Source organism: Trachypithecus francoisi, unplaced genomic scaffold (assembly GCF_009764315.1).
Source record: "Trachypithecus francoisi isolate TF-2019V2 unplaced genomic scaffold, Tfra_2.0 Lachesis_group4, whole genome shotgun sequence".
NCBI lineage: Eukaryota > Metazoa > Chordata > Mammalia > Primates > Cercopithecidae > Trachypithecus > Trachypithecus francoisi.
The window spans coordinates 20,056,077-20,082,098 of record NW_022681469.1 but is presented as its reverse complement, the minus strand read 5'-3'; the positions used below and the strand labels follow the sequence as shown (position 1 = coordinate 20,082,098).

The following is a 26,022-nucleotide window of genomic DNA, read 5'->3' as shown; positions in this document are numbered from 1 at the left end:
AGGAGGAGGAGGAGAAGGAGGAGGAGAAGGAGAAGGAGGAGAAGGAGAGGAGAAGGAGGAGGAGAAGGAGGAGAAGGAGGAGAAGGAGAAGGAGGAGAAGGAGAAGGAGGAGAGGAGGAGAAGGAGGAGAAGGAGGAGGAGGAGAAGGAGAAGGAGGAGGAGGAGAAGGAGGAGAAGGAGAAGGAGGAGAAGGAGGAGAAGGAGGAGGAGGAGAAGGAGAAGGAGGAGGAGGAGAAGGAGGAGGAGGAGGAGAAGGAGGAGAAGGAGAAGAAGGAGGAGAAGGAGAAGAAGGAGAAGGAGAAGGAGAAGGAGAAAGAGAAGGAGAAGGAGAAGAAGGAAGAAAGAAGAAAGAAGAAGAAGAATAGCAGTTTCACCCACCACTGCTTTTGCACTTCTGTACAAATATCAATACAATGGAAAAAAAGAAAATAACATCTTAGTAATACTATGAAAGCTGTTTTTATCTCACAGAGCCCCCCGCCACGAAAGGGTCTCAAGCACTCTCCAGGAGTCTGAGAACCTCACCTTGAGAAACACTCTTCTGAAGAAATTCAAGAAAAAAAAGATAATAGTCTGCTATAGTTCTTTGCAAATGACACTGAACCTGTAATTCACAGATGTAACCAGTTTGGTGAGAATATAGGTTGACTTGCACTTATTCTCCAGTGTTGTTTCTAGAGTATATCTCATAAACTGAAACCCAGGCTACCTAGGTTACTCTCGTTAAATAACTGCTGTTGTTTTAGATTGGCCTCAGAGAGGGACGTGTGACATCCCTGACTTTATAGATCTAAGAGCTTTCCATGAGGCATGCTCCTCCTTCAAGACCTGTAAACTGGAGCCCACACCTCACCGAACCACAATCTCTGGACCATCCACCCACGAACTAGCTCTTGTCATTCACTTAATTCTCCCTACTTTCCCCCAACTCTCCCCAACATTTCCATCCCTTTATTCTTAACATGGTTTGCAATCCAACACTATCTAAAATCCTTTAAAGTGGGTGATTATACAATTTATCATCCACACCACAACACTTTTGAGGGTGAAAGCTATTAAAAATGGGACTAACCTGGGTACCTGGACCGGTCATGGTCCCCCATCTCTAACTTCTGCCCTGCATCACCTGAGCTTACCTCGCCAGTTCTACCTTTGCTGCTTTTGGACCACAGAGCTGTGTGGTAGGGGAGGAAGGCTGGAGAAAAGCAAAGCAAACCCCTCTGAAAATGATGATGGTTTAAAAAAAAAAAAAAACAGAAAAAATAAGTAGGAAGCAGATAACATTCCTACTTCGGTGTGACTTCTGGTCACTGAAGGGATGGTTGGCTTTGGTTTCTGAGAGTCAGTCTGTTTTACTGCAATGACAGCTTTGTAATAAACCAATGTCCACACACACAGCTGGTCGACTGGTCTGTTTCTCTAGACTCACAGCAATGCTGCACCATCTCAATCACTTGACAGCAATGTACAATATTTAGAATGGTTCTAACACCTCCTTCTTCTCTCTCAAAGTGTCTGGGCTATTCTTGGCCCTTTGCATTTCCAGATAAATTTTAGAATCCATCTGTCAGTTTCCACATATTAAAAAGAAATTACTGGGGTTGTGAATGGGATTGCACTGAATCTACAAATCACATGGGGAGAAATGACATTTTTAAAATATTGAGTTGTCCAATCTGTGAACATCTTTCTTTTTTTTTCTTTTTTTTTTTTTGAGACGGAGTCTCGCTCTGTCACCCAGGCTGGAGTGCAGTGGCCGGATCTCAGCTCACTGCAAGCTCCGTCTCCCGGGTTTACACCATTCTCCTGCCTCAGCCTCCTGAGTAGCTGGGACTACAGGCGCCCGCCACCTCGCCCGGCTAGTTTTTTGTATTTTTAGTAGAGACGGGGTTTCACTGTGTTAGCCAGGATGGTCTCGAACTCCTGACCTCGTGATCCACCCGTCTCGGCCTCCCAAAGTGCTGGGATTACAGGCTTGAGCCACCGCGCCCGGCCCAATCTGTGAACATCTTTCTTTAGAGGTCTTAAAAGTCTTTGGTTAGATTTATTCTGAGGTGTTTTATATTTCTAAGTGTTATTTTAAATGACATCTTTGAAAATTTTTTCTTTCCTGTTTGTTGCTTATATGCAGAAATAAAACAGATTTTCGTATACTGATTTTATATCCAGTTATTTTGAAATTTAGTTGGCTTGCTATTTAGCAATTTTGCTAAATTCCCTAAATTCTGACAGTTTGTGTGTTGACACTTTAGGATTTGCTACTACAGAATTACATCATCTGTGAATAATAACAGTATTACTCCTTTCTTTGAATTCTTTACTCTTTTTGTGTTTTTCTTACCTTGTTACAGAGCAATTTTGAATAGAAGTCATGTAAGCAGATATCTCTGTCTTGTTCCCGCTCCGAGAGGGAAGACTTTTTTTAACATTTCACCATTGAGTAATATTTGCCAAGATACCTTTTATCAGAATTGAGAAGTTCACTTCCACTCTTTGTTTGCTAAGATTTTTACCATGACGGGATGTTGCATTTTACCACCTGCTGTATCTACTAAAATGACAAGATTTTCCTCCTTTATTCTCCTTAAAGTGATAACTTACACTGCTTGGTTTTTAAATGCTAAATCATCCTTACACTGCTGGAAAGAAATCCAATGTGGTTGTAATATGAGATGCTTTTGTGTCTACTGCTGGTTATGCTCACTGATATTTAGTTTCAATTTTTTAATATCTATGTTCATGAGAAACTGGCCCTCAATTTCTTTTCCTGCAGTGTCCCTGTCCTTCTTGCCCTTGTCCCTGGTGTCAAGGTGATGCTGGCTTCATAAAATGAACTGAGAAGTGTTCTTTTTCTATTTTTAAGAAGAGTTTGTATAATACTGATTACCTTTCCCTCCTTCAGTGTTTGGCAGAATTCACTGCTGAAGCCCCTGGGCCTGGAGCTTTGTTTGTGGGAAGTACTGTAATTATGATTTCCACTTTAAACATAGTTATATGACTATTCAAGTTTTCTCTTTCTAGGAATTTTTCCATTCCAGAAAAAAAAATTTTTTTTGAGACAGGGTCTCACTATGTTGCCTGGGGTAGTTTCAAATGCCTGACCTTAAGCAATTCTTCCATCTCAGCCTCCAGAGTAGCTGGGATTACAACCACGCACCACTGCATCCAGACCCAAATTTATTAACAAAAATGGGTTCATAAAATCTCCTTGTTAATGTAAGATCTGGATTAATGCACCCTTTCCATTCTTCTTATTGATAATTTGTTGCACAAATTATTTGATCAAGCTTGTGAGAGTCTATTAATTTTATTAGTTTTCAAAGAACTAACTTTTGGTTTTATTGATCCTCTCTTAATGTGGTATTTATTTTCTATTTCATTAATTTATATTATTATTTTTAGTATTTCCTTCTGTCTACTTCCTTTACATTTAATTGGATCATCTTTTTTTACATCTTGAGGTCGATGGTTAGATCCACTGATTTTTCAGCCACTTTTCTTTCCAATATATGCATTTAAGGCAACACATTCCCCCGCCGAACGCTGCTATAGCTGCACCTCACAACATCTGACCTGTTATATTTTCATTATTATTCATTTTAGGATGTTTTGATTTCCATTTTGATTTCTTCAGTGTACTGCAGTTTACTTACAAGAGTACTAATTAATTTGCAAACAAAGATTTTCTTTTTTTTTTAACTTTTATTTTAGGTTCAGGGGCACATGTACAGGTTTGTTATATAGGGAAACTCAAGTCACAGGGGTTTGTTGTACAGGTTATCTCATCACCTAGGTACTAAGCCTAGTACCCAATAGTTATTTTTTCTCATCCTCTCCCTCTACCCTCAAGTGGGCCCCAATGGCTGTTGTTCCTCTCTTTGTGTCCATGAGTTCTCATCATTTAGCTCCCACTTGTAAGTGAGAACATGCAGTATTCAGTTTTCTGTTCCTGCATTAGTTTGCTAAGGATAACGGCCTCTGGCTGCATCCATGTTCCTGCAAAAGACATGATTTTGCTCTTTTTATGGCTGCATAGTATTCCATTGTGTATGCATACCACTTTTTTTTTTATCTGATCTGTCACTGATGGGCATTTAGGTTGATTCCATGATTCTCTGCTTTAGTAAGAATAGTGCTTCAACGAGCATTTGCATGTATGTTTCTTCACAGCTGAACAATTTATATTCCTTTGTACATATACCCATTAATGGAATTGCTGAGTCAAATGGTAGTTCTGTTTTTTTAACATCAATTAAATTATATTTATTTAAATATACTAAGCAAAACACATTTTATGAAGCATTTTTTCTGTGACAATTTGGTCTGTGCTGGATCCACTCTGTGCTGCTGTTTTCTGACGCCAGTTGGTAGTTCTGTTTTTATGCCTTTGAGGAATCACCACACTGCCTTCCACAATGGTTGAACTAATTTACACTCTCACCAACAGTATATAAGCATTCCCTTTGCTCCACAACCTCACCAGCATCTGTTATTTTTTGACCTTTTAATAATAGCCATTCTGACTGGTATGAGATGGTATATCTCATTGTAATTTTGATTTGCACTTCTCTAATAATCAGTGATACTGAGCTTTTTTTCATACGCTCGTTGACCACATGTATGTCTCCTTTTGAAAAGCATCTGTTTGTGTCCTTTGCCCACTTTTTAATGGGGTTGTTTGTTCTTTTTCTTGTTAAGTTCCTTATAGATGCTGGATATTAGACCTTGGTCAGATGCATAATTTGCAAATATCTTCTCCCATTCTATAGGACAGACAGCCTACAGAATGGGAGAAAATATTTGCAAACTACAGCTTCTGCTGTGCAGAAGCTCTTAAGTTTAATTAGATCCCATATGTCAACTTTTGCTTCTGTTATGATTGCTTTTGGCGTCTTCATCATGAAATCTTTGCTCATTCCTATGTCCAGAATGCTATTGCCTAGGATGTCTTCCAAGGTTTTTATAGTTTTGGGTTTTATCTTTTATTATCGGTTTCTAACTTAGTTCTACTAGGATTAGCAAATATACCCTGAGCAATTTCACTTCTTGAAATTTGTTAAGATTTGTTATGGTCCAGCATATGGTAAATTTTTTAAATGTGTTTTAAAGGAAGATATATTTTACAGTTGAGTCCCCGGTTCTATTTATGTCAATTAGGTCAAACTGATTAATCACGTTGTTCCAATCTTCTATATCCTTTCTATATCTTTATATTTTTTGATGTGTCGCTCACAAGCCAAATATATTTTTAAATCAAATCTAATAACCTTTGTCTTTTAATTGAAATATCTAGTTAACAATGTAATTAATTCTAGATCTGAATTTAGATATCTACCATCTTAAGTCATCTTTCTGTATGTCCTGCAAATTCTAAGTTCTTTTCTCTCCTACTTCCTACCTTCTTTTGTATTATTTTATTCTTCCTATTTTATATTTAAGCATTCTCCTAGTGAGCCTAGAACTACACTAAAATCCTTCACTTATAACAGTCTAACATAAAGTAGCCCTTTTACATCTTCCTGGACAATGGACCTTAGTTCCATATTAACCAAAAGTGTAATTATTTTAGAATCTGTGTCTGATAACTCCAATATCTGTAGTCCTGCTTCTATTGTCTTTCTTTTTTTAAAAAAATGTATTTTTTTTCCTTATATGCCTGGGGGTGGGTGTGGGGGTATGTGGAAGGGGGGCTACTGTAGCAATAATGTAAGGCCTAGAGTGATGTAATCTTCTTCTAAAAGGGATGTTCATTTGTTTCTGCCAGAGAGCAACCCCAATCAACTTTCAAAGCTGAGCTTCACTTCCTGCAGGGACTGATCTGCTTATGATTCACCCTTACTCCTACAGCTAACCTCTAAGGGTCCAAACTCAAAACCTTCGGATGTTTACCAGGGTCTCCCCTTGTGCTTCCAACCCCATGAGTCTGACAAAGGCTCTGCCTGGCTTCCCAGGTGCTTCTTCTGGAATCTACAGATATCCCTGGGGAAAAATTGGCCCAAGAAGCAGGGATCATGGCTCTGAATTTCCTGGATCTTGGTCCCACACCACTTCACTGTTAGCTCTCTGGGGTTTTTAATGTTAATATCTTGTTCAGCTTTTCCAGTCATCCTCAGCAGGAGAGCTGGTCCAAATTACCTAGCCTGTCATTACTGGAACAGAACTTAAATTCCAACTTTTTTCCCCTCCTCTTCTAGTTAGATCAAGAGAATATACAACTCAGAGTTTTACATCTGCTTCTACTAGCTAAAATTAGTGAGTTTATAAAGTTTTTAAAAACAGCCTATGTGAGAAAGTGATAATACATTTTGTTTTGAAAACCTTACCTTGGCAATGGACCTGTTGGGGGAGTCATTCCATAATCTTCATATCTCTGGAAGACATACAAAAGAAATTGAAGATTAATACTCAATACTTATTATAAAGTGACAACAGCAAACTTATAAATTCAGCTTTACAGGATCAACTTTCAAGAGAATTATTTTCTCATTAAAACTTAGCATGTTACGGGCACTCAAGTTTCGGTTTGAGGACCTGTACTACCAGACTTTAGAAAACACATAACTCATTTCTAGATCTTTCCTTCTTTTGTATATTACAACTACAAACATGAATAGCTGACAGGCTTTCTGTGCCTGCTCTTCCCTACAGATCCATCTGTATCTTCTGCTGCAAACCTGTATCTTCTGCTAAAGGGCCTCATATCTTTTGCTAAAAGGCAGGCCTGAGTGCCCACAATTAGCACAGTGACTCCAACGACATGAGCCACAAAGGTCAGTGAGACTCAGTGGTGCCCAGTACCTAGTCAAATACCTCATGCAACTCAAGTATCAAATCTTGTCTCATGTTGTAGAATGCTGCAAAAAAAACTAGAAATGAGAGAGACTCTACAAGACAAAGGCAGCACCTTCTGTTTCTGACCATTTACTGGTCCCCAGGAGACCCAGCTATACTTTCTGCCCTTAAGTTCCATAACGTGCCCCGTATCCTTCAATCAACTCTTTTTACTTGAGCTAATCTGAACTAGCCAAGTGTTCTTTGACTAAAACAATATGCCACATGATTTAAAGAAATATACATCTAAGAAATCTGTTGTATTCCTGATGAAACCAATATATCCTAACCCTAATATATGTGGGACTGTTATTTCAACATTTCTTTTCAATAACTGTGAATTGTTCTTTTTGGAATTAGATATTTCACAACAGTAACTATGGGCAGAGTCTGTCCACCTGCAGTCAGTTGGAACCAATGGTTTGTCTAAGTTAGGTCTAAGTCAGCCTTGCTTCTGAAGTTGCTCTAACATGACATCTTTCTTTTTACAAGCTGTCATTTACCAAATTAGTATTTTGAGTTAAGCATTGTACGAGCATTAACCCAGGCCCACAACATCACTAAAAAGTACTCACTGCCTCTGTTTTATGAATGAAACCAACTCACAAAGAAATTAGGTGACTTCCTCCTAATGTCTTTTGAACTCCAAAGGCCATGCTTCTCACCAATCACCCCGCACTGCCCATGGTTTCCAAAACCAGACACTCTCCTGAGAACAAATATCTATTTTGTGAGGGAAAAAGTAGAGGCTTTGGAGTCAGACAGACTGGCTTAACATCCCTGGGCCTATTCCTTTATGCCAGGAGAATATAATGATCTCCACATTCATAGAGTTCTAAGGGGATTGTTAAATATGAAACTGTGGTCAGATTACTTCACCTTCTGACTCTCTCTGCTTCCATCCCCTTGGCTGTCATGTGGAACCTTGTGGAGTTCCCCAACTGAGGCAAAACAAGGGAAAGGGGGTGATGGACGAAGGGAGGAAGAGAAGGAAAAGAAGCTTCCATTCCTTTTCCAAAAAATTAAAGGGAAATCTGAGACTACATAGAGATTATTCATAGTGCTGGTGCTTTCAGCAGAGTGTGGGCTTTTAAAGCATATTCATATGCAAAATCTTAAAAAAAGTCAATGCTTACCAGTTTACCTACCAAAGTCTCAGGAGGTTTTAGTGGCATATTAAGAGAAAAACAATGAAAAATAGCTGTCCACTTACTATCTGTTGTATCTCTGTAGTGTGAGGATTTCAACTCTATCCTCATCAGAAAAAGAATGTCATATTTCTAAGGACTGCATGCCCTGATGAAAAGGTTTAAAAAAAAAAAATCACAGAATTTCTCTGATTCTGTTGCAGGATGGATCACACCTATATAAAAGTTTGGGGGACAAAATTGCATTTGAAGGTTTCAATCAGCTATGTATATAAAAATCCCACTTTAATGCATCCCTTTTTTCTATTCAGTATAAAACACAGGCCAACAGAGTGAGAAACGTAAGTGAGATGGTTGGTAGAGTTTGGGATAGGCCTGAGGTAAAGCAACCAGACAGTGAGGCCTGCTTGTGAAGTGTCTCAGCCCAGGGATTTGTACTGGTTACTCACAGGACTAGTCCAGAGACAGCTTACCTTCTCAAGCAAGCAGCAACACCAACTATCAACCGGCCTGACTCACTGATGCATAACTAACACCCTTATCCTCATAAAAAAGGAGCAATGTCATCAGATGGCAAATAAAGGCTCATGCAGTAACTGAAGGTACCTTGAAATCCACATTCCTGTGTTTTTTTTTTTAACCAAAAAAAGCAAATAGCAGCAAATAGAGAGTGATCAGGCTCCCCTTGGCAACACTAACTTTATGATCCATTTATAAACACGTTGAAATTCTATTAGATATGCACGGATAAAGCCAATGATTCTGGTTTTCTACTAGATTAAACTGCTAGCATTCTCATCCAACTACATCAGGGTAACATCGAAAATCCACAATAAGAAAACCACTGAATAATGGTATTTATTTAAAAATCTTACTGTGGACTTGAATTTATAAGGCATTATCAGGGAATCTTGAATCTGCAACACCTATAAACAATGAACAAATAAGAGAAATAACAACACAAATCTGCCAAACTACACCACTGGCTTCTGTGGGTTTCCAGTTTGCAGAATACAGATCATGGGATTCTCAGCCTCCATAATTACATGAGCCAACACCTCATAATAAGTAAATTTCTCTCTCCCCCTCACTCTCTCCATACAAATACATATGCATACGCACACCACACACACACACAAACACTACTAGTTCTGTTTCTCTGGAGAACGCTATTTTAAATAATAGACCATGTGAATGGATAAAGAAATGTGGTATATTTGTAAATGGAGTACTATTATGTGCTGCTGTTTTCTTTGGGTCTATTATAAATAAATCTGCCATGATGTACAAGTCTTTGTATGAAAATATGTTTTTGTTTCTCCTGGATAAATACTTAGGAAGAGAATGCTGGTTCATATGGTAGGATATATGTTTAAGAAACTGTCAAACTGTTTTTCAAAGTGGTTGTGCTATTTTACATTCCCACCAGCAGTTCATGAGACTTCTAGTTGTTTACATTCTCAGCAACATAATTGTAGATTTATTTTATTTTATTTTTTTTTCTACATGCAGTTTCATCAGTTTTTGCTTAATGTGTTTTGCAGCTCTAATACTAAGCACATAAACATGTAAGACTTTGTGTCTTCCAGATAAACTGACCGCTTTATTATGAAATGATCCTCTTAATCTTTAATAATATTCTTTACTATGAGCCCTATTTTGGCTAATATTAACATAGCCATTCCAGCTTTCTAGGATTAGTGTTAGTATGGCATATCTTTCTCCAAACTTTTCTCCATACTTTTCCTTTTTACCTATTGGTATCTTTGTATTTAATGAAGATTTCTCGTAGGCAGCATACTCTTGGATCTTGCTTTTAATCCAAACTGACAAGCTCTGCCCTTTAATAGGGGTGTTTAGGCCATTCACATTTAATGTGATTATTGATGGGCTGGATTTAAATCAACCATCTTGATATCTGTTTTTAATTTTCCCCATCTGTGCTTTATCACTTTTCACTTCCTTTTCTGCCTTTTTTTTTTTTTTTTTTTTTTTTTGAGACAGAGTCTCGCTTTTTCCCCCAGGCTGGAGTGCAGTGGCATGATCTCGGCTCACTGCAACTCTGCTTCCTGGGTTCAAGTGATTCTTGTGCCTCAGCCTCCTGAGTAGCTGGGATTACAGGCACATGCCACCACTCCCAGCTAATTTTTGTATTTTTAGTAGAGACAGGGTTTCACCATGTTGGGCCAGGATGGTCTCGATCTCCTGACCTCAGGTGATCCGCCCATCTCAGTCTCCCAAAGTGCTAGGATTACAGGTGTGAGCCACCATGCCTGGACCCTTTTCTGCCTTCTTTTGTGCTGTTTTTTATGATTTCATTTTGATTCCTTTGTTGGCTTATTAGCTAATAATAGGTTGCTTTATGGTTTATATTATGCATTTTTCACTTATTACAGTCTACCATTAAGCACTATCATTCTACTTCATGTATGGTATAAGAACATTAAAATAGAAAACTTCAATTTCTCCTTTCTTGGCATTTTGTGCTGCTGTTCTCATATATTTTACTTCTATATATGTTATAACTCCCCACCATATACACTTATTACTTTCATTTTAAATAGTCAATTGTCTTTTTTAAAGTTTTAAATAATGAAGAGAGGGTTTTAAAAAATAATTCCCCACATACATACTTACATTTCCAGTGTTTTTCATATATGTATGTAGATCCAGGTCTTCATATGGTATCATTGTACTTCTGCCTTAAAGACTTCCTGTAACATTTCTTATAATGCAGGTCAGCTGGTGATGAATTATTTCACCTTTTATATGTCTGAAAATGTTTTTATTTCACCTTAGTTTTTGAAAGATGTTTTTGCTAGATATAGATTCTAGGTTGATCATTTGGTCCTTTCAGTTCTTCGAAGATTTGTTCCACTACCTTCTGGGCAATGAGATTTCTTCTGCCATTCTTATCTTTGTTCCACTGTATATAATGTGTTCTTGTTCTCTGGCTACTTTTAAGATCTTTTTCACTTGTTTTAAGCAATTTAGACTACGGCATTTTTGAAATAGTTTTCTTCATATTTCTTGCACAGAGTTCACCAACCAATGGATCTGTGGATCTGTAGTTTCCAACAAACTTGGAAAAATGTTGGCCATTCTATCTTTTTAAAAACAATTCTATTGGGTATGTTTGAGGTTTACAACATTTTACTGGCTACATACAGGTAGTAAAATGGTTACTTACAGTGAAGTAAATTAACATATTTATCATCTCACATACTTTTTTGTGACAAAAGTAGCTAAAATTACTTATTTAACAAAATCCCCAATATAATAAAATTTTATTAACTATTGTCCTCATTTGGTACTTTAGATCCCTAGACTTGTTCATCCTACACATCCCCTACTTTGTATCCTTTGATCTCCATCTCCCAATTTCCTTTCCCCTCCCATCTGTGGTATTTTTTTTTTTAAAGATTCCACATGTAAGTGAGATCATGCAAAATTTTTCTTTCTGTTTCTGGCTTATTTCACTTAGCATAATGTCTTCCAGGTCCACCCATGTTGTAGCAAACAGGAGGATCTCCTTTTAAAGGATAAATAATATTCCATTGTGTATATACACCACAACACTTTCTTTATCCCTTCATCCACTGATGGACGCTTAGGCTATTTTCATATCTTGGTTATTGTGAATAGTGCTGCAATGAACATGGGAATGCAGATACCTTTACAAAGTGGTAATTTTACCTTCTTTGGGTATATACTCAGCAGAGGGATTGCTGGGTCATACGGCAGTTCTATTTTTTTTTTTTTTTTGAGACGGAGTCTCGCTCTGTCACCTAGGCTGGAGTGCAGTGGTGCGATCTCAGCTCACTGCAACCTCTGCCTCCCAGGTTCACACCATCCTCCTGCCTCAGCCTCCCAAGTAGCTGGGACTACAGGCACCCGCCACCACACCCAACTAATTTTTTTGTATTTTTAGTAGAGACGGGGTTTCACTGTGTTAGCCAGGATGGTCTTGATCTCCTGACCTTGTGATCCACCTGCCTCAGCCTCCCAAAATGCTGGGATTACAGGCGTGAGCCACCGCACCCAGCCTGGTAGTTCTATTTTTAATTTCTTTAGGAACCACTACACTATTTTCCGTAATGGCTGTACCACTCTACACTGCCATTAACAGTGTACAAGAGTTTCCTTTTGTCTACACCCTTGTCAACATTTGTTATTTATCTTTTTGATAACAGCCATTCTAACAAGTGTGAGGCAGTATCTCATAGAGGGTTTTGTATTGTTTGTTTTGTTTTGAGACAGAGCCTTGCTCTGTCACCCAGGCTGGAGTGCAATGACATGATCTCGGCTCACTACAACCTCTGCCTCCCGGTTCAAGTGATTCTTGTGCCTCAACCCCCTGAGTAGCTGGTTACGAGCATGTGCCACCATGTCCAGCTAATTTTTGTATTTTTAGTAGAGATAGGGTGTCACCATGTTAGCCAGACTGGTCTTGAACCCCTGAGCTCAAGCAATCTGCCTATCTCTGCCTCCCAAAGTGCTGGGACTATAGGCATGAGCCACTGCACCCAACCTCATTGAGGTTTTAATTTGTATTTCCCTGATGATTAGTGATGTTGAACATTGTTTCATATACCTGTTGGCCATTTTTATGTCTTCTTTTTTTTTTGTTTGTTTGTTTTGAGATGAAGTCTCGCTCTGTTGCCCGGGCTGGAGTGCAGTGGCCAGATCTCAGCTCACTGCAAGCTCCGCCTCCCGAGTTCACGCCATTCTCCTGCCTCAGCCTCCCGAGTAGCTGGGACTACAGGTGCCCGCCACCTCGCCCGGCTAGTTTTTTTTTTTTTTGTATTTTTTAGTAGAGACGGGGTTTCACCGTGTTAGCCAGGAGGGTCTCGATCTCTTCTCCTCGTGATCCACCTGTCTCGGCCTCCCAAAGTGCTGGGATTACAGGCTTGAGCCACCGCACCCGGCCCCTTTATGTCTTCTTTGGAAAAATATCTGTTCAAATCCTTTGCCCATTTTTAAATTGGATTATTTATTTTTCTTCTATTGAGTTGTAAGAGCTTTTAAAAATAAATTTTTGATACTAAGTCCTTATGAGATATGTGGTATATGAATACTTTTTCTAGTCTGTAGGTGGCCTTTTTCACTGAAACATTTTCAACGTTTTCCTTTGCTGTACAGAGCTTTTTAGTTTGATGCGGTACCATTTACTTATTTTTGCTTGTATAACCTGAGCTTTTGGTGTGATAGGTGTGATATCCAAAAATCATTGCCAAGGTCAATATCAAGGAGTTTCCCCTATGTTCTCTTCTAGGAGTTTTATCATCTCAGGTCTTAGACTTAGGTCTTTATTCATTTTGAGTTGATTTTTGTGTCTAAGAGTCCAATTTCATTCTTTTGCATGTGGAAATCTAGTTTTCCCCTCACCATTTACTGAAAAGACTATCCTTTCCCCATTATGTCCTCTTGGTGCCCTTGTCAAAAATTAGTTGACCATATACGTGTGGATTTATTTCTGGGCTCTCTATTCTTCCATTGGTCTAGGTTTCTGTTTTTATGCCAGTACATACTGTTTTTATTACTACAGCCCACTAATTTTTCTTCCCCAATATGTAATCTGACTTCAATCCCATCCAGTATATTTTTTCATCTCAGAGACTGTAGTTTTCATCTCTAAGTTTGACTTTTATCGTTTAACATCTTCAATGCTTCTAGTTAATGTGTACAATCTTTCCTCTAGCTTCTTGAATCTATGGAACTCCATTATAAGAATTCTTTTGATATCCTGTCTACTAGTTCTTTCTTTCTCTCTGTCTTTTTTTTTTGAGACAGAGTCTTGCTCTGTCGCCCAGGCTGCAGTGCAGTGGTGCAATCATGCAATCATGGCTCACTGTAGCCTCAGCCTCCCAGGGTCAAGTGATCCTCCCACCTTAGCCTCCTAAGTAGTGCCCAGCTAATTTTTATATTTTTTGTAGAAAGAGTCTCACTGTGTTGCCGAGGTTTGTCTCAAACTCTTGGACTCAAGCAATCCTCCTGCCTCAGCCTCCCAAGGTATTGAGATTACAGGTGTGAACACCACATACAGTTTGTCTACTAATTTTATCATCTGTTCATTTTCCTGCTTCTTTGCTTGTCTGTTTAGTTTGATTTGATGCAGACATTAATTTTACCTTATTGAATGCTGCTTATTTTTGTGTTTCTATATTCTTGAGCTTTACTTGGGTTTAGATGTTATGATTTTGTGGTTTTTTAGATGGAACCAGAGCAGCTTTAAGTTGGGACTAATTCTGCCTCGTTACTGAAGCAAAACTCTTCCAAGTACTTTAACTGATATTGCATGAATTATGCAGTTTCCACCAACTGTTGGAAAACGAACCGTATTCATCTGCTCAGGCTGCCATGACAAAATACCTTAGAAATGGTGGCCTAAAACAACAGAAACTCCAGCACTTTGGGAGGCCAAGGCGGGCAGATCACAAGGTCAGGAGATTGAGACCATCCTGGCTAACACGGTGAAACCCCATCTCTACTAAAAATACAAAAAATTGGGAGGCCGAGAATGGTGGATCACAAGGTCAGGAGATCGAGACTATCCTGGCTAACACGGTGAAACCCTGTCTCTACTAAAAAATACAAAAAACTAGCTGGGCATAGTGGCGGGCACCTGTAGTCCCGATTACTCGGGAAGCCGAGGCAGGAGAATGGTGTGAACCCGGGAGGCGGAGCTTGCAGTGAGCCGAGATAGAGCCACTGCACTCCAGCCTGGGCGACAGAGCAAGACTCTATCTCAAAAGCGACAACAACAACAACAACAACAGAAACTGATTTTCTCGTAGTTGTGGAGGCTGGAAAGTCTTACATCGACGTCTGTCAGTGTTCAGTTTCAGGTGGGGCTTTCTTCCTGGCTTGCAGACAGTTGCCTGCTCTCTGTGTCCTAACCTGGCTGGAGAGAGAGCTCTGGAGTTTCTTCCTCATCTTCTACAGGCAGCAGTTCTATTGAATCAGGACTCTACCCTTCCAGCCTCATTTACTCTTAATTACCTCCCTAAAGGCCCTTATCTCTAACACAGTCATGTCGGGGGTTACGGCTTCAACATGTGATTTTGGGGGAAACACAGTTCAATCCATAGCAAGAGCTTATTCCCAGGCCTGTGTGAATTTTGAGGGTTGTTACCCCTCATCATTTTGTGGGGCTCTTTTGGGTAGTTTCTGTGTACCCATAAACTGATCAGTACTCAAACAAAGATTCTCTGCAGATACCTAGCACCCTGCTCAGGGCATCTCTCTGCTCTCCTGCACTCTCCCTTGTGAACTCCAGCTGCCTTTTCCTCCCCAGACTTCCAAACTCCATTTCTTCAACTCAGGGAGACCATGGAGCTCTGCCTGGGGTCCTACCTGCTGTGCCATGACTAGAAACTCCAGACGTAAGCTGGGGCAACTGGAGGGCTCAGTTCACTTCTCATTGATTCCTGTCCTTTCTTGCCTAAAGTTTAATGCCAAGTCACCCAGATACTCCTTTCAGTGTTTTCAGTTGTTTCAGGAAGGAAGGTAAACCCAGGCTCTGTTCCTCCATCTTGTCCAAAAGAAGCCTGTCCCATACACTTCAATTTCTATGCCTCTGCTGTACTTCCCACCACCTGGAACATCCTTCTTCAACTGACAACCACTAATTATCCTTTAGACCTCCACAGAGATGCTATTTTGTCCACAAAAATCCTTCCCGAAAGACTTCAAGGCTCTGCTAGATGCCCCTCCCACATCACCTCCTCCCGCCATAGCACCTTCCATGCTGTACCAGGATTAGTTTTGATTGTCCATAGAGCCTCCACTGGAATGCAAGAACTGGAGGGCAGGGACCTACACTGTGCACTACTCTATCTCCAGCACCTAAGCAGAGTACCTGCGACACAGCAGGTGCTTTGTAAATATATTTGAATGAATAAGCAAATGAGAAAACTTTAAAGTGACCCGATGGCAGCTGTATCCACATTTATTTTACCACCGAGGTTTGTCCTGTACCATGCATTTCCTGAAATATTATAAACCATCAGTTGTAATTTTGAAGATATTTGTTGGAACAAGCTATATTTTAAAATTAAAAACAGTAATGATTAGATCAAATGGTATTCCCACCCCACCCCACATGATAGCAGTTCCCCATACTATAGGCTCTCAGCCTCCCATACCCTGAAGGAGACAATCTCTTGCTGAAGGCTTTTACTTTTAAAATTCAAACCCATTTCAGAGATAAAAAAGTATTTTATCATATGTTTATTGCCACCCAATTCCATGTAACAAGGTGGACCCAGTATAAACACTCCCTAATAAATTCATATTGTGATCTACTAGCTTCTCTCCAGAGTCAAATCTTTGTCCAATCATTTCATCTGAAATTAGCAGAAAATAACGTTAGCTTTACTTCCTTGAGTTTTACTTCTTCTCCATCTCTCAGGAAGGTAAATTTGAAAGGACTCAGAAAAACATAAGTGATAACAAAGGCAGATGAAATGCTGAAATGTCAACCTCCAAGATGGAAAGCGACATTTGAAAGTGGTTGTCACTGCCCAGGTGGGGACTGGCTGCCTACAATCTCAGAACCTCAGGGGTCTCTCCAGTACCAGGTGGCCATACAGGAAACTGAACAATCTGGATACATTCTAAACTGCAACTTTTCTGGAGACATCAACAAGAATACATTTGACAGTTACCCCACCTCCATTCCGTGACACTGTTTGGAACCCAGGAAGATGCTTCCATAAAATCCCCCTCCATTCCTCCACAAAGCAAAAGCCCTCCTGCCTTGGCCTCCTAAATTGCTGAGATTACAGGCATGAGCCTGTAAACCTGCATAAACGGAGACTTCCAACATTAACAATTAATTTAGTAGAAGATAAAAACTAAGACCCATCATCCGAGTTTTAATTCTTATCAAATGCAACTGCAGTTTTGTGCGAAGCCTGAAAGTGAGGCAGTCAGGCAACAAAGCTTCAACATCTTGCCCACCAGAGAGTTCTAGAAGGCCAGTACTTACACTGCAGGGGTTGTTGGCTGTCTGGGCTGGGCTGTAGAAGGACCCCCACTGCGTGGTTCGCCTCTCTTCCCGGGAAGGGGTGCTGTTTGCGGGCAGGCCAGGTGGAACTCCGGGGCCCACACCTGCGGCGCTGGCAGGCTGGCTGCTGGGGGCCACGAGGGCAAAGGCGTCGTCCAGGAGGGAGTGCATGGTCTGGCGTGCCTCCTCAATGGACGGCTGGGGTGGGATGTACTGGGAGGCCGGGAAAGGAAGGGCTGGATACCTCCCCAGTTCCACTGAGGATGGTGTCTGCACGTCGGCTGGGAGGTCAGGATCCGACTACAGTGGGAAATGGCAAAGGAAAAATCACACATGAGTTTTTGTGGCAACCCTAAATGGTTTTCCTGACACTAAGGAAAAGTTCTACCATAAGAATTAAAAAATGACAGTTGAGGCTGTGCACAGTGGCTCACACCTTTAATCCCAGGACTTTGGGAGGCCGAGGTGGAGGAGCACTTGAGGCCAGGAGTTCAAGACCAGCCTGGGCAACACAGTGAGACCCCATCTCTAAAATAAAATTTAAAAAAAAGAAATTAGCCAGGTGTGGTGGTGTTTACCTGTAGTCCCAGTTACTTGGGAGGTTGAGGTGGAAGCATAACTTGAGACTAAGAATTTGAGGTTGCAGTAAGCTATAATCACATAATTATACTCCAGCCTGGATGACAGAGTGACAGAGTGAGGCCTTGTCTCACAAAAATTAAAAAATGACAGCTGAGGAATGTGCATTACATTTCACAGGAAGGAGAGGGGAGGCTTGAATCAGAAAAAAAATTGCCAAAATTCAACAATCATTTTTTCAACAACACTCAACTATTTACAAGGCATTTCAGTACCTTTTACTGAACACTTTTACTGAAAGCCCCTAAACAGCCAAAAAACTTATTTCAAAGTTTATGTATTAAAAAAAACTAGTAAATTTTCCATAGCTAGCAGTCAAAAAGCAGTCTATTGACTATCAGAAAATTGCCTTAAAAGATCAAAACTTTTAAAACTATGCATATTAAAACTATGTATGCGGGCTGGGTGCAGCGGCTCACACCTGTAATCCCAGCAACCTGGGAGACCAAGGCATGAAGATAATTTCCAGGGAGGCCAGGAATTTGAGACTAACCTAGGCAACATAGCAAGAGCCCCATCATTACAAAAAATTGCTGAAAAGTTAGCTGAGGGTGGTGGTGAGTACCTGCAGTCCCAGCTACTCACAAGGCTGAAGCAGGAGGATCTCCTAAGCCCAGGAGGTCGAGGTTGCAGTGAGCTATGATTGCCCCACTGCACCCTAGCCTGGGTGACAGAGATCTAGACTCTTAAAAAAGAAAAAAAAAAAAAAGCCTATGTATGTGTGTAAGCAATTACAGTATCTATTTTGTGAAAACTATTCAGAACCATTTGTCTTTAAAATGAAGGTATCTCTGGATCACAAGAGTCATTAAGAAAGGTTTAAATTGGCCAGGCACAGTGACTCATGCCTGTAATCCCAGCACTTTGGAAGGCCGAGACGGGTGGATTACCTGAGGTCAGGAGTTTGGGACCAGCCCAGCCAACATGGTGAAACCTTGTCTCTACTAAAAATACAAAAATAAGCTGGGTGTGGTGGTTCATGCCTGTAATCCCAGCCACTCGGGAGGCTGAGGCAGGAGAATTGCTTGAACCCAAGAGGTGGACGTTGCAGTGAACCGAGATGGCTCTCTTGCACTCCAGCCGGGGTGACAAGAGCGAAACTCTATCTCGGAAAAAAAAAAAAACAAAGAAAGGTTTAAATTGTGCTCTATACCTATTGTTTAAGAGGTAGAAACATAAGTAACAATAAAGATTTTTTAAATCTCATTTCCCAATACTGTTATAAGCAAAACACAGTCATAATATATGCAGGGTAAACCGTGAGAGACAAAACCAGGAACCAACGAAGAAGAGTCATCCTTTCTGGTCTTATAGGCTCCATGAGCCCAGACAGCATGGTGACTGCAGCAGACACAGTGAAGAGAGAAAAGGTTCTGCCCGAGGGGCTGGGGACCCCATCCCTCTGTGAGGAAGGTGGGCAGCTTCTATCTAGAATGCTTCACTTGCCAAGTGCCTGCAGTTTAGCCCAGCTAGTTGGATCACCGGACTTAAGGGGCCAAGGAAGACATTCCCTTGCCCGTCTGGATCCGTGAGTCTACTACAAAGATAAACTACTCTATAGACACATCCTTAACCTTAGCCCCCTATCTGGAAAATGCTTCTGTGGGTGATCAGTTATTATTCCTGCCAGCGTGAAGGGCAGTAGGTTCTTAACTCCAAACCGAGAGAGAACCATACAAAACTAGTAAACCCAGTCAGCCCACAGACAGGTTTTGCTTGGCCTGCACACTCTTTTAATTGATAGCCATTATTTTAAACATCTGAAAATTTTACAGTAACACTCAAGATTTCTGGGTTCTCTTGACTAAGTCTGAAGCTCTGGCATGACCGGGCCCTGACTCCACACAGAAACCAACTGCCGTGAAGCAGCGACTGCCCTCGTGAGATGGGGTAGGCGCTCTTCTCTCCACGGCAGTCCCCACTGGTGACCTCCCTCTCTTGCATGTGACACGCTTGGGCTTATGAGTCCATTTCTCCCAAACTGCAACATCCCAGTGGAGGTTCCACTAAATGAGATTTGTCATTGAGAAATTCTAAATGAGAATCCGGGGCTCCAAGGTGACCCCTAGTTGACGATGTCACCTTGGAGGGAACCTGTGCTCCTTTCCTTGTGAGGTGGAAAAAGGTCCACAGTCACGCCCTTCTCCAATTCTTGATTTTTTTGAGGAGCAGATGAGGAAGACTGGTCAGCAGTATACCACCAACCTACGGCTCATGTGTGGAAGGAAGGGAGGGTGTGTCTGGAAGAACTGCCTACTGGTAAGTAAGAGGGTTTCTCCAGAAACAGAAGTGATGTTCCTGGCAGTGATTCCGGTGGCTGCCTATGAGGCTCTACTGCAAGGAAGCAAGCAGTGTGGTGACACAAAAAACTGCAGGCACAAACTGAGATTCCACTGTGGGAAAGGATCTCAGACACTTGAGTAGAGTCTCCAGCGGCTATAACCACTGCCAATCTCATTCTCCATGGCCAGAATTTCAGAGAAGACTAAATTTCTATACCCAGAAAGATGATCTGCCTATGGGAAGGACAGTCCCCTTAGATTCCCACTGGCCCCCATGAATTCTGCCAGAAGGCCAGGAGCTCCTGGGCCAGGACGCTTCCATTTCCTGTCCTTCACCTTCTTGTTTTCTCCTCATTTTGCAGGCAAGACTACAGAACTTGCAGGCCAAGAAGAGGATTTACTCAACTTCCTATATTCTAACATCTATATTTAGACTATAGATATTTCACATGTAGATGTGTTCAGATACAGTTTATCTATCAGTCTTCGGAAATAAATGTACATCTTTTTACTGTTAGTCATCAAAGTTACGGATTTTGGTGCCTATTTTGCAGTCTGTTGGGGGTGTTGTAAGAGGGTGTCCAGACAGCCTGGTTGTCCAGGACAACCTCAGTTTATGCCTGTTGTCCCACAGTAATGATTAATAGTATACCCCCTTACACTTTCAAGTGTCTGCATTGGATGACAAATTACATCAAACTTTTTCCAGACAGTAAATATTTTAGGTTTTATGAGTCATATAATCTGTCACAACTACTCACTCTGCCTTGCAGCAAAAACAGTCATTGGTATCAAGCCAACAAACAGGTGCGGTTGTGTTGCAATAAAACTTTATTTAGGTCAGGTTTGGTGGCTCATGTCTACAATCCCAGAAATTTGGGAGGCCAAGGCAGGAGGAGAACTGAGCCCAGGAGTTTTGAGACCAGCCTGGGCACCAAGGAGAAACCCCATCTCTACTAAAAATACAAACATTAGCCAGGCAAGGTGGCATGCGCCTGTAATCCCAGCTACTTGGGAGGCTTAGGATCACCAGAGCTTAGGGAGGTCAAGGCTGCAGTGAGCCGTGATTGCACCACTGCACTCCAGCCTGGGCAACAGAGCAGGAGTGTCTTAAAAAAAAAAAAAAATTACTTACAAAAACATGCAGCTGGCTGGATTTCTACCGAGGCCTGAATTATAATGGTAACCCCCATTACAAGGAACCAAGGAATATTTCTCTTGGCCTTAGGAGAACACACCCCTCAAGGAAAAGATATTTTTGAGGGGAAAGTGGAAAATTGAAGGTAATTCAAAAACACATAGTACTTCCCCAGTATAGGCTTGAAGATGAAAAAACAAAAACAAAAACAAAAACAAAAAACCCTGTACATGTACCACTGATTCTAAAATAAAAGTTGAGGGGAAAAAAGATAAACTACCTAAGAAAAAATGAGCTCTGAGACAGGCATGATCTTTTAAAGTATGTGTTTTAGAATTCAAAATCTGAGGAAGATTTTTATTTTGGGGAAATCTTTGAAACAAGGAGCCACTGAAGGCAAGCACCCTCTGGGGCGGTGTCTTCCAAGAAGAGGTTGCTCTGCACCCACAGAAGGAGGAATCTCTGCACTCCCTGCTAAGGAAAAAAGAAAACGATGCAGCAAGCCACCGCGAAAGAAGGCTAATCTAGGGCCACTGAGGCAGGCGAATGAAGACAGCCAGGAGAAGACAGGTTCCTCCCCATACAAAACCCAATCATTTAAAAAAATCAAAGGGAGGGGACTGAGAGGACTCACCACAGATTCCTTTGAGAGAGGAGCCCAGGTTGGCTGGAGAAGTGAAGGGGTAAAAGGGATGCTGCCCCTTCTATCTGTTAGTTCTACACCATGGCAAGTCTCCATTTGGCACAGACAAAAGCTCCGGGTGACAACCCTGGGGAGCCCTCCCCAGATCAAGCCAAACCCCACAGATGCCCAAACACCCCCAGAACCCAACACAGCACAAGAGCGCCACCTACTGTAAGAGCAGCCATGCACCGCATTTAGAAAGGAACAGGAACTACTCAATTCCTCGTACTGAGGAAGAGAGTAGTTTCATTTACAGACAGCCCAACTCTCTGAAATCGCACCGATCCTCATGAGGAGATCAAGAAGGTCGGTCTTTAGGACCCTAGAAATACCATACATTCCTAAGGAAAAGTCTGGTTCTTTCAGATGATCATAATTCAGTTGTATTTAGGCCCCATCCCAGAATAATGTTTGGCACATTTGTGTAATTATATTTAGCGTCTTTAAGTGCTTGTTATTTATATAATTTAGGAGAAAAATACAAAACTCAACTAAGAAATGACTGCTCACCATTTCTATGAGCTCTATCTAAAGCGATCACATTCATTATAAATCCCTTCTCGAAGGGTGTGCTTTTTGCTAACGTGTCTCTTAAACAAGGCTGGCCCTGTGAGTGCCTCCAGGAGGAGAAAGGGGCCTGCTGCAGCAAGGCAGGGCTCTCCTGGCACGGAGTTTAGGACGCCCTGTGTTTCCCAGTGCTGCCGGGGTTAGCTGCACCTGGCTCGCCCTCTCTGTCTTGGGGTGTCTTTGTGTCTGTATTTCTCATGGGTGGTTACGTGAGGCTGGTTCTCTCTCCCCCACTCAGTGCAGTCTGTGTGTATGCACCTTACCCTATCAATATCTGCCTTTAACACTTCCAGCAAATCTGTCTGGACCTCTTTTACTTTGGAAAAATATAATCCCCTATTTATTTATTTAGAGACAGGGTTTTGCTCTGTCACCCAGGCTGGAGTGCAGTGGTGCAATCAAAGCTCACTGCAGCCTCAACCTCCTGGGCTGAAGTGATTCTCCCACCTCAGCCTCCCAAGTAGCTAGGATTACAGGCATGCACCACCACACCTGGCTAATTTCTGTATTTTCTGGAGAGACGGGGTTTTGCTATATTGCCCAGGCTGGTCTCCAACTCCTGGGCTCAAGCGATCCGCCCACCTCAGCCTCCCAAAGTGCTGGCATTACAGGCCTGAGCTACCATTCATTATTTCTTAACTTCTATTAACCCCTTTCTCCCATAAAAGCAAAATATATATAAGCAAATACGCTATCTTCTTAGCATTCCAAGGACAGTACAGGGAAATAAAACCCTAAATATCCCTCCTCTCACTAGGAAATCCAGCCGGGCTAGCTCTCAGTAGAGCATAAGACTCCTGATCTCAGGGTCATGCCCTCACACCTGTAATCCTAGCACTGTGGGAGGCCAAGGCGGGTGGATCACTTGAGGCCAGGAGTTTGAGACCAGCCTGGGCAACATGCTGAGACCCCATTTCTACAAAAATTTTTAAAATTAGCTGGGCATGGTGGCATATGGCTGTGGTCCTAGCTCCTCAGGAGACTGAGGTGGGAGAATTACTTGAGCCCAGGAGGCTGAGGCTGCAGTGAGCCTGGATCACACCACTGCACTCCAGCCTGGGCAACAGAGTAAGACCCTGTCTCAAAAAAATAAAAATAAACAACAAAACCAAATAACCCTCTGACTAGGGAGAAGGAAAAAAACCTTGAGGATATTTCTCTCTCTCTGTTTTCCAGTTAACCTCAAAAAAGTCCCACTGTGAAGTCTGAGAGAACGGGGCTTACATATAGAGAGGAAAAACACGGAGTGTGTTTCCAGAGGTGGCACTCGGCAGCACCCTGGTTGACAGGACTCAACACTCCCCTCAGAAGGGATGGCACCCCACGCCACCCACTTCATGACCTAGAGGGCCCGGGCGCATCAGCCATCAGGCATCAGGCACCGACACGACACAGGGTGGCAGCCAGTGCTGCTGCTTCTCCTCCCCCTTCCGCACTCTTTCTAGGAGCCTCCCTGCCCTGGTTCCAGAAGCCGGAGTCGGCAGCACGCACTGGGCATCCGATGTAGGCCGAGTTGTGGACGCCGGGGGGCCTCCTGTAGGTGCCGTCGCTGTCTGTGGTGATGAGCCGGTCCTTCTCAGCGTCGGCAGGACAGCCGTTGACCTGGTGTTTCCGGCGAGGCTTGGGAGAACGTTTTATCCGTGAGCTGCCAGGAAAAAGAGAAATTAGCTTCGTAGGAAATCACTCTTTTTGCCACTGGCTTATCAACTAAACACTAAGTACCCCGAGTACCTAGGATGTGCTGGCCCCTGGAAACACCCCGTAGGATATAAATGCCACGTAGGACACAGTCTCTGCCCTAAGGAAGCTCAGAGCCTACCTAAACAGACCTATTAACCCACGTGGAGCAACACAGAATGATACAAAGCCATTCGTAATCAAGATATTATTTAACTGTATAGATGCTCAGAAAAGGAGAAGTCAGTGGGAGCTATTAGTCCCATGGGGCTAGAACTAGGACTTTTTTATTTTATTATTCTTTTTCTGAGACATAGTCTCATACTGTCGCCCAGGCTGGAGTGCAATGGCACAATCTCAGCTCACTGCAACCTCCACCTCCCAGGTTCAAATAATTCTCCTGCCACAGCCTTCTGAGCAGCTAGGATTACAGGTGCCCGCCACCATGCCCAGCTAATTTTCATATTTTTTGTAGAGACGGGGTTTCACCATGTTGGCCAGGCTGGTGTTGAACTCCTGACCTCGTGATCCGCCTGCCTTGGCCTCCCAAAGTGCTGGAATTATAGGTGTGAGCCACCACACCTGGCCCACAACTAGGTCTTGAAGAGTGAATGAGACCTGAAGCCAGGGAGGATGTGGGAAGCGGGTGCCGGGGCAGAAATGGCAGGCAGACAAATGTTCAGGGGCTACCAGGCCGTCTCCTGGGTGGCAGTTCTGTCCGTGTGGCTGACCTGTGGAAAAGAGCTGGAGCGGAGGGGCTGGGCTGGCCTGCGACGGAAGCACAGGTCCCACCTGGCAGGCAACAAGAGCCGCCTCTCTTGCTTTGAGCCTCCTCTCTGCTTTGAGCAGAGAAAGACATACATGAGAGCCATGATTAAGGAAAACGCATCTATGTCGGGGATGGGAGTCTGGAAGACCAGGGGAAGGTAAGACCCCAGACCCTGCAGGCAGCTGTGAGAAAACCAATGAAGATCTGCTGGGCCCCGGCCTGGGTGGCTCTGGGAGATGAAACTATTGGAGGTGACAGAGTGCGAGGTGAGGAAGAGCCAAGGACGCCACAGAAGGAGCCGGTGTGGGAAGGAAAGGGTGAGTGCAGTTTTAGACAGGCTGAATTGGAAGAGACGGATTAAATCCCCAGGAAATGCCTCGACGCAGGCAGAGGGGCAGAGGTGAGAGAACAAACAAAGCCGCCGCCTCCCACACCAAGGTGACCCTCAGCCAGGGGAAGCCTTCCCAGTGGCCTCCACATCCTTCCGGGCATGAACCCCTTCAACTGTTTGCAGAGACCTCCACGTGAACACGGATGGGGTCCTTCTGTCACAGGTCCTGCAATAGCAGAGGGGCTCCTGTCCTGCTCCTGTGCCCGACAGCACCTCTGCGCACCCGCCCCAGCCGCCTAGCCGCAAGACCCCAGCCCACCTCTTCCTGGGCTCTATGAACACGGAGGGCACGCTGGCCGTGGGGTCCAGGATCTTGTCGATCTGCATCTGCGCCCTGCGGTACACCCGGTGTCGCTCCTTGGTGTCACCCGAGGACAGTTCGTCCACCACCGGGAACTCGTAGTGCCCGCGGCGCTTGGCGCGCAGGCGGATCTTGTTGCGATGGTGCTCGATCTCAGACTTGTGCCGCAGCGCGGTCTGAATCTGAAGAAGGGTGAGGGAGAGAAAGACAGCCATGGAGATACCTGGAGGCTTCTGGGACACACACTTTGCAAAGTCTTTATTTATTTTTATTTTTATTTATTTATTTGAGACAGAGTCTCACTCTTGCCCAGGCTGGAGTGCAATGGCATGATCTCAGCTCACTGCAACCTCCACTTCAAGAGTTCAAGTGAGTCTCCTGCCTCAGCCTCCCGAGTAGCTGGCACACACCATCATGCCCAGTTCATTTTTTGTACTTTTAGTAGAGATGGGGTTTCTCTATGGTGGCCAGGCTGGTCTTGAACTCCTGACCTGAAATGATACAATGATACACCTGCCTCAACCTCCCAAAGTGCTGGGATTATAGGTGTGAACCACCATGCCTGACCAGCAAAACCTTTTAGG

General features: G+C 42.7%; 1 protein-coding gene across 2 annotated transcripts in view; it reads right to left on the bottom strand.

The window, feature by feature from the left end:
• Window positions 1-26,022, bottom strand: part of KIAA1549 (KIAA1549 ortholog) — a 148,538-nt gene that overhangs the window by 12,033 nt on the left and 110,483 nt on the right. For both annotated transcript variants that reach the window (XM_033193013.1, XM_033193014.1), the window contains exons 14-17: window positions 25,397-25,620; window positions 23,792-23,945; window positions 16,972-17,289; window positions 6,324-6,370 (exon numbers count right to left, since the gene is read on the bottom strand). In XM_033193013.1, the coding sequence (XP_033048904.1) occupies window positions 6,324-6,370; window positions 16,972-17,289; window positions 23,792-23,945; window positions 25,397-25,620 (743 nt within the window). The remainder of the gene's footprint in view (window positions 1-6,323; window positions 6,371-16,971; window positions 17,290-23,791; window positions 23,946-25,396; window positions 25,621-26,022) is intronic.